Below are 7848 nucleotides of genomic sequence, written 5' to 3'. Positions count from 1 at the left end.
CGGTGATTATCGTGGTATTGTGTGACGGTATGATTGTGTGTGGAACTGTGATTCTCTGTGTGCAACTGTGCGAGAGAGAGACAGGCTGTGACAAAGAGACACGGGGTGTGTGATCTCTTTTAGAGTGTGACAAAGACAGTGAATGTCAGTGTGCCTACGGGTGTGTGTGTCCCATGTCTGCCGCCCCCTGCTGGAGGGGCTGGACCCTGCGCTGTGTGTGTGACCCCTCACAGGGCACGGAACAGCTCACAGCCCAGCCTGGCCTCAGCGCCCCCATCCGACCCCCCTGCACCTTCCCCATTAGCTCTGTTCCCCAGAGACAGGCTAAGTGCTGAAACGCCAGCTCTGATGTCCCCTCCTTGCTTGTTCCCACCCCGCGAGCGGCCGGCTTGGGCCCTCTGCAGACACCGGCAGCTTCGGCCCCCTTTCCAAACTGTCCTCCCCAGCTGTGCCGGCTAGAAACTTTTTTTTTTTTCTTTTTTAACTGGACGCCGAGATTCGGGAGCCGTCCTGGGGTCCTCGGCCGGCAGCTTTATCCGGATCTGGGTCCCTAACCTCCGTGCCTCTTGGTCCTCAAGCTGGCCCTGGGGATTGCTGTCATGATCCCGGGTTGTTTCCAATACCCGGGCCGGGGCCAGCAGTGGTCCTGGGGGAGCAGGCGCCGTTGGCATGGTCGGGGAGGCACTGGGCAGGGGCGCATCTAGTGTTTGGAAATGGATGTGACCTTTCCTGATGTTTCCCCGCACGGTGGGGCAGGACCCGCGCGATGGCCCCCGGCCCATGGTTGGCTCCTCTTTTTAAATGCAAGGCTGAAATCCCAGTGATTTGGGGGTTTTGTTCCACTGGGGCTGGTGAGGGATGAGTCGCTGCCTTGCCCCCCCACCCTAGATACCCCACAAGCCCCCCGAATCCCCCCCCCGCACACCTCCCCTGGATCCCATGCCAAATAATCCCTTCCCGCAGCCCCCTTCCCAACCCCTTGTGATGGGCCCTTGCTGGCCAATCCTGCCCCACCTGATCCCCTCACAGCCTCTTCAGTTCCTCCTGCACTCCCCCCACCCCATCAGCCAGCTCCAGGACCCCCCTGCCCAATCCCCGCCATCGCCCCCTCTTGGATCCCCCTGCCCAGGAATCGGGGCCACGCCCCATCTTTTAAACAGTCCCTTGGAGGAACCCATCGGAGTAGCAGACCCCCCCTCTTCCACCAGAGCCAGGCCCTGCGGCCTGCCAGCCTCTAAGACTGAGCCCTGGGCTCGTCCCCCTGCTTCACCCCCGGAGCTCTGCCCAGAGCTGGAGAATCCCCTTGTTCGGGGTGAATTGTCTGGTCCCTGGAGTGACCCTTTGTCTCTCCCGACCCTCCAGTTGCTCTGGGTCATGGCCTTTCACACCCCATTCGTTCCACCCCAGCCAGCCCCGGGACCCCTGCGCCACACGGCTCTGGTGGGCTGCCTGCAGTGGCTGTAAACCCCCCTGCCTGCACCCACCAGGCAGCGATCTGGAGTCTGGGGGCGGGGGAAACTGAGGCAGGCACAGGAACCATCCCCGTATGACAGAAAATTCCCACTTTGTCATCCACCCCCCACAGGAGGGCCCCCACCAGCCCCGCCCCAATTCCCCCTCAGTAATCCCACCTAGATCCCCCTAACTCTCCCTGGATCCCCCTGCTCAACCCCCCAGGACCTTCTAACATCCTCACCCAGCCCCCCCTCAGGTCCCCCAACCTCCCCAATTCATCACCCCCCAGCAATCCCACCTAGATTCCCCCAACCCCACCTGCCCAACACCCCCTCAGATCCCCCCAACCCCACCCCCAATTCCCCCCCAGCAATCCCACCTAGATTCCCCCAACCCCTCCCCTAGGTCCCTCCTCCCAACCTCCCCCATGGATCCCAACAATCCCCCACCCCAGCAATCCCACCCTGGATCCCCCAACTCACCCCCAGCAATCCCACCTACATCCCCCCAACCCCCCCGCTTGACACCCCCCCAGATCCCTCCAACCCCCGCCCCCAATTCCCCCCCAGCAATCCCATCTAGATCCCCCCAGCCCCCCAACTCCCCCACAGCAATCCCACCTAGATTCCCCCAGCCCCTCCCCTGGGTCCCTCCTCCCAACCTCTCCCCCGGATCCCAACAATCCCCCACCCCAGCAATCCCACCCCGGATCCCCCAATTTCCCCCCAGCAATCCCACCTACATCCCCCCAACCCCCCCGCTTGACACCCCCCCAGATCCCTCCAACCCCCGCCCCCAATTCCCCCCCAGCAATCCCATCTAGATTCCCCAAATGCCCCCGCTTGACACCCCCCCAGATCCCTGCAACCCCCGCCCCCAATTCCCCCCCCCCAGCAATCCCACCCTGGATCCCCCCCGCTCGCGCCCAGCCGCCCATGCTCCGCTCCCGCCAGCAGGGGTCGCCCCGCCCCGCCCCCTCCTCGCGGCCCCGCCCCCCGCCCGTCCGGCTAAGATGGCGGCGCCCAGGGCTGGGAGTGGGGAGCGCGCGGCGCGGTAGGGGGTGAGTGGGGCAGAGGACGGTGGGGGCGGGGGCGGGGCGGTGCAGGGGAGAGGACGGGGGGGGGCGGCTCAGAAGACCGGGGGGGCAGAAGAGGGGGGGAGCGGGGCAGGGAAGCGGACGGGGGGGCGGCTCAGAAGACCGAGGGGGCAGAAGAGGGGGGGAGCGGGGCAGGGAAGAGGACGGGGGGGTGGCTCAGAAGATGGGGGGGCAGAAGAGGGGGGAGCGGGGCAGGGAAGAGGACAGGGGGGTGGCTCAGAAGATGGGGGGGCAGAAGAGGGGGGAGCGGGGCAGGGAAGCGGGGGGGGGGGTGGCTCAGAAGACCGGGGGGGCAGAAGAGGGGGGGAGCGGGGCAGGGAAGCGGACGGGGGGGGGTGGCTCAGAAGACCGGGGGGGCAGAAGAGGGGGGGAGCGGGGCAGGGAAGAGGACGGGGGGTGGCTCAGAAGATGGGGGGGCAGAAGAGGGGGGAGCGGGGCAGGGAAGAGGACAGGGGGGTGGCTCAGAAGATGGGGGGGCAGAAGAGGGGGGAGCGGGGCAGGGAAGAGGACAGGGGGGTGGCTCAGAAGACCGGGGGGGGCAGAAGACGGGGGGAGCAGTGCAGGGAAGAGGACGGGGGGAGGTGGCTGAGGGGGGCGGGGCAGAAGACAGGGGGTGGGGTGATATGCTGCCCCCCAGGGCGGGGGCTGTTTAATGGGGGACACCTCCCTCGCTACCCTGTGCCCCACAGCCTGGCTGGGTCCCCCTCCCATGCTGACCTGGGTTCTCTCCCTGCCCCCCAGCAGACCCTCTTGCGGTGCCAGCAGTGGGAGCCGGACGTCAGCGACCTCCCCCCCCCCCCCCGTCACAGGCCGAGTGCTCAGCGCGGACCCAGCGTCTGGTAACCCCTGGACCCCCTGGACCTAGGTGATGGAGGGTGGGGTCGATGAGTTAGAGTTGGGGGGCAGGGTACGTGGGAGCCAGGACTCCTGAGTCCCCTCCCGCTTCTGGGAGGGGAGTGGGGCTTAGCAGTTAGAGTAGGGGGGCGTTGGGAGCCAGGGTGCCGGGGTTCTCTCCCCAGCTCCGTACCTGACTCCTGTTGTCTGTGCCTTTCTCTGCAGGGCCCGTGGCGGAGGCGCCGGCTCTCTGGCCCCGCACTGCCCCAGCCATGGCTGAAGGGGGCGCCGGGGGGAATCAGCCGCCGCGCGAGCATCCGCAGAACCTGCAGGGGCTGCTGCAGATGGCCATCACCGCTGGCAACGCCGAGCCCAGCCAGCTGGAGCCCATGTCTGACGAGGTGCGAGCACTCCTGGGTCCTATCCTGACTTTGGAGGGGAGTGGGCTCTAGTGGTTAGAGCGGGGGGGGGCGGGGCTGGGAGCCAGGTTGGGACGGGGCTAGACGCTGACCCCCATCTCTCCCTGCCCCCCCCAGCGGCGGCAGTGGTTGCAGGAAGCCATGGCCCAGGCGTTCAGGGGGCAGCTGGAGGAGGTGGAGCAGATGAAGGAGTGTTTGCGGGTGCTGGAGGCCGTGTCCCCTGGAGGGGACGGCGGGGAGACCTCGGAGCCGGCCGAGGGGGACCCCTCCCGCCAGGCCAGCGCGCTGGAGCTGCTGGCTGAGCTGTGCGAGAACTTGGACAACGCCGCAGGTATGGGGTAGAGCATTCAGGGCAGGGGGTTCTGGGGGGCAGGAGAGGGGCACTCGGGGCAGGACGGGAGGGAGCCGGGATGGGGGATTATCCTGGGAGTGCTGGGGCAGGGGGGATGGGAACAGGGGGTGCCCGTGGACTGGGAAGTGAGGGGTGGTGTTGTGGGGGGAAGGCAGTGAGGGTTCTGTGGGGGGTGGATTGTCAGAGCACCAGGGCTGTCCCCAAAGGAGGCCTGATCTCTGAGATGGGGTCATGGGGGGTGAACCATGTAATTGAGCCTGCGAGCAGGTGACCCCCCACAGGGTGGGGCTGGCTTAGGGGGTGCCTCGCCGGAGCTGCCTGAGAACCCCCTGTGGGCACCATATGGTCTCTGGGGCACCTGCTGTCAAGGCCCCTCCCCCCCCAGATTTCTGCAAGCTGGACGGGATGCGGCTGCTGGCTCATCGCTACCTGGAGCACCCCATCCCAGAGCTGCGCTGGCGTGCTGCCCACCTCGTGGGCACTTGCGCCCAGAACGTGCCCAAGGTGCAGGAGCAGGCCCTGGCGCTGGGCTGCATGCGCAAGCTGCTGCGGCTGCTGGACCACGACGGGGCCGACGCGGTGCGCATCAAGGCGCTCTTTGCTATCTCCTGTGAGTCCTGCAGGGGGCGGGGACGGGGCCTGGGGCCTGTCCCATCTAGGGGGCACTGGCTGTGATCCAGCCCCAAGGCAGTGGGTGGGGATGGGGCACGGGACCTGTCCCCCGTAGGGGTTGCTGGCTCCTGTCTGGCTGCAGGGCGAGAGGTGGGGATGGAGCACGGGGCCTGTCCCATCTAGGGGGCGCTGGCTCTGATCCAGCCCCAAGGCAGTGGGTGGGGATGGGGCACGGGACCTGTCCCCCGTAGGGGTTGCTGGCTCCTGTCTGGCTGCAGGGCGAGAGGTGGGGATGGAGCACGGGGCCTGTCCCATCTAGGGGGCGCTGGCTCTGATCCAGCCCCAAGGCAGTGGGTGGGGATGGGGCACGGGACCTGTCCCCCGTAGGGGTTGCTGGCTCCTGTCTGGCTGCAGGGCGAGAGGTGGGGATGGAGCACGGGGCCTGTCCCCTCTAGGGGGCGCTGGCTCTGATCTGGCCCCAAGGTGGGGATGGGGCCCTCTAGGGGCCACTGGCTTCACAGCCATAGAGATTACTGGGCCCCATGGTAGCAGAGAGGCCAGGGGGCGGAACCCTTGCTTTCCTCTGCCCCCGGAGGCTGGAGGCGGCATTGCAGCGCGGGGAGGAGCTGCGTGCGTTGCCCCAGCTGAGGCTCTCTCTGCCCCTCTCCCCGGCGCCAGGCCTGGTGCGCGCCCAGGAGGGGGGCCTGCAGCAGTTCCTGCGGCTGGACGGCTTCTCGGTGCTGATGCGCGCCATGCAGAGCCCTGTGGAGAAGCTCAAGGTCAAATCCGCCTTCCTGCTGCAGAACCTGCTGCTGGACCACCCGGAGCACAAAGGTGAGGGGCCTCCGGGACGCTGGGGGGCGCTGCCCTCTGCTTCCCGCCCGGCCCGGCCCCCTCTGCTCGGCCAGGTGCCACCTTCTGCCTCCCGCCCAGCCATGCCCCGTCTCCCACCCAACCTGGCACTGCGGGGAGTCATCATCCTCTGTCGTCGTCCCCCACCTGGGGCCATGCTCCAGCCCCCTAACTCGCTGCTCTCCCTTTCTAGAGACCCTGTGCTCCATGGGGATGGTGCAGCAGCTGGTGGCTCTGATCCGCTCTGAGCACAGCCCCTTCCATGAACACGTCCTGGGGGCCCTCTGCAGGTGAGATGGGAACAGGGGTGCGGGGGCCAGGACTCCTGGGTTCCCTTCCCAGATCTGGGAGGGGCGTGGAGCCTAGTGGGTAAAGCTGGGGGGGGGGGGGGAGTGATGGGACCTTGGTCTGTGCTGAGAATAACCCCCCATTTGCCCCGCCCCCACCCGCAGCCTGGTGACGGATTTCCCCCAGGGGGTGCGGGAGTGCCGGGAGCCGCAGCTGGCGCTGGAGGAGCTGCTGAGGGAGCGCTGCCAGCTGCTGCAGCAGCAGGAGGAGTTCCAGGTAGGAGGCTCTTCCGGGTCAGAGCCACCCGCATGTCGTCCCTCTGCCCGTCTCCCCCTGCCTGGCGCTATGGGGCACCACCCTCCGGCCACACCCCGTGCACAACCTGAGGCTGCCCTCTGCCCCTGACCGTGCTCGGTCCTCTCCTCTCGCCTGGCACTGGGGGCACTGCCCTCCGTATGCGATCCAATAATGATCCCAGATCTACTCGGTCCCCTCCGCAAGCATCTCCGTGCATTTGTGGGTGAGCTGGTGCCGCGGCAGCCCGGCTCACAGAGAATCTCTGTCCTTGCTCCACCCAGTCATGAGATCCCGCGGCTCCTTAACTAAACTAATGGCATGGTGGGTATGTGGGGGGCAGAGTGGTCCTCGCTCATTACCGCCCCTGCTCCCATCTACCCCCATTTCCTTCCCAAGCGGGAGTTCAGCTGGACTGTGGTGAACTTCCCAGCAGCAGTGCCAGGACTGGGCCTCCTGCTCAGCCTGCACACAGTGCCCCCTAGTGCCCGCAGCAGCACTGACTGCCTGGGGAGAGCGCCCCCTGCTGAGCCCGCGCCCCGCAACGCCCCACTGGGTCTCCCGTCCATACCACAACCCACCCGAACCCCACTTAGCTTGGGAACTTTCCCACCCTTCGGGCTGTGGGGCAGCCCAGCTGCTCACCCGTGCGCCTTGTGTTCCCCTAGGAGGAGCTGGAGTTCTGCGAGCGGCTCCAGCGCGTCTGCTTTCAGACGCCCCCCGAGGACAGCAGCATGGATCGATGAGTGCCCCCAGTGCCCCCCCCCCCTCGGATCTGTGTCCAGCCCTGGTGCCCCTGGTGTCCCGTCCCCCACCCCCACCCCGGATCGGTGACTTCCCTGAGGTGCCCACTCCTCAGAATGGTGGTTTCTTCCCGGCCTTTTCTGTTGTCTCGTGTGGGTGGCTTTTCTGAGGGCCCCTGGCTGCCTGCCCCCGCCACCCCACATGGGGCTGGGGAGAGGGGCTGGAGCCACCCCAGAGAGAAGGGCCCTCAGCTGGATCAGAACCAGGAGCCTCTGGCCCCCATTTGTTCTGTGTAGATCCTGCAAGAGACACCCCCTCCTCCCTGCCACTCGAGTTGTAACGGTGAATTCAGGGAGCGAGGGGTGAAACTGAGAACACTTCCCCACCGGTGAGGTCTCTAGGGGGTGCCGCCAGAGCAGGAGACTGGCTGGCTGCGGGGGGGGCGTAGGGAATGGGGCACAGGGCCTTTCCCTCTGGGGAGTGCTGGCCCTGAGCGGGACCTACCTGAGCGTGTGGGGGTGCCGACTGACTTGGGAGACCAGAGGATAGGTGCTATGCCCATTGCTGTCACATGCTCCCCATGTCGGGGGGGGGTGTCTAAGGGGCAGGGTGGGGGGCTGAGCTGGGGGGGTGCAGCTTGGGGCCCTCCTGCTTTGCCTGTTCCTGTGTTCTTGTTGCTAGTGGTTTTCTAATAAAAGTTCTGCATTGGGTGGATCCTTTTCTCTTTCCTGGGGGGTGCCAGGGCCGCTGGGTGCGGGCGGGGGAGGAGTGTCATGGGAAGAGCTGGGACCTAGGCAAAAGGGTGGGAGGTTGTGGAATGGGGCTCGTGGCCTTTCTCCTCTAGGGGGTCCACCCAGGGCCAGGACTGGCTGGCTCAGGGGGCCAGGGAATGGGGCCCGGGG

General features: G+C 66.8%; 1 protein-coding gene across 3 annotated transcripts; it reads left to right on the top strand.

The window, feature by feature from the left end:
• The first annotated feature begins 2444 nt into the window (after positions 1 to 2444).
• HSPBP1 (HSPA (Hsp70) binding protein 1) lies at positions 2445 to 7528 on the top strand. Of its 3 annotated transcripts, none has more exons than XM_077840323.1 (9): positions 2445 to 2515; positions 3293 to 3416; positions 3611 to 3786; positions 3922 to 4135; positions 4542 to 4766; positions 5447 to 5602; positions 5814 to 5910; positions 6073 to 6184; positions 6871 to 7528. In XM_077840323.1, the coding sequence occupies exons 3-9, from the start codon at positions 3658 to 3660 to the stop codon at positions 6946 to 6948; spliced, it is 1011 nt and encodes a 336-aa protein (XP_077696449.1). In that variant the 5' UTR covers positions 2445 to 2515; positions 3293 to 3416; positions 3611 to 3657; the 3' UTR covers positions 6949 to 7528. The 3 variants fall into 3 exon arrangements, with proteins under 3 accessions (XP_077696449.1, XP_077696451.1, XP_077696450.1); XM_077840324.1 differs by having other exon boundaries at positions 2451 to 2515; positions 3293 to 3390; XM_077840325.1 differs by lacking the exon at positions 3293 to 3416 and having other exon boundaries at positions 2446 to 2515.
• Positions 7529 to 7848: the final 320 nt, after the last annotated feature.

Source organism: Eretmochelys imbricata, chromosome 23, assembly GCF_965152235.1.
Source record: "Eretmochelys imbricata isolate rEreImb1 chromosome 23, rEreImb1.hap1, whole genome shotgun sequence".
Classification (NCBI taxonomy): Eukaryota; Metazoa; Chordata; order Testudines; family Cheloniidae; genus Eretmochelys; species Eretmochelys imbricata.
This window is presented reverse-complemented; position numbering and strand designations above follow the sequence as displayed.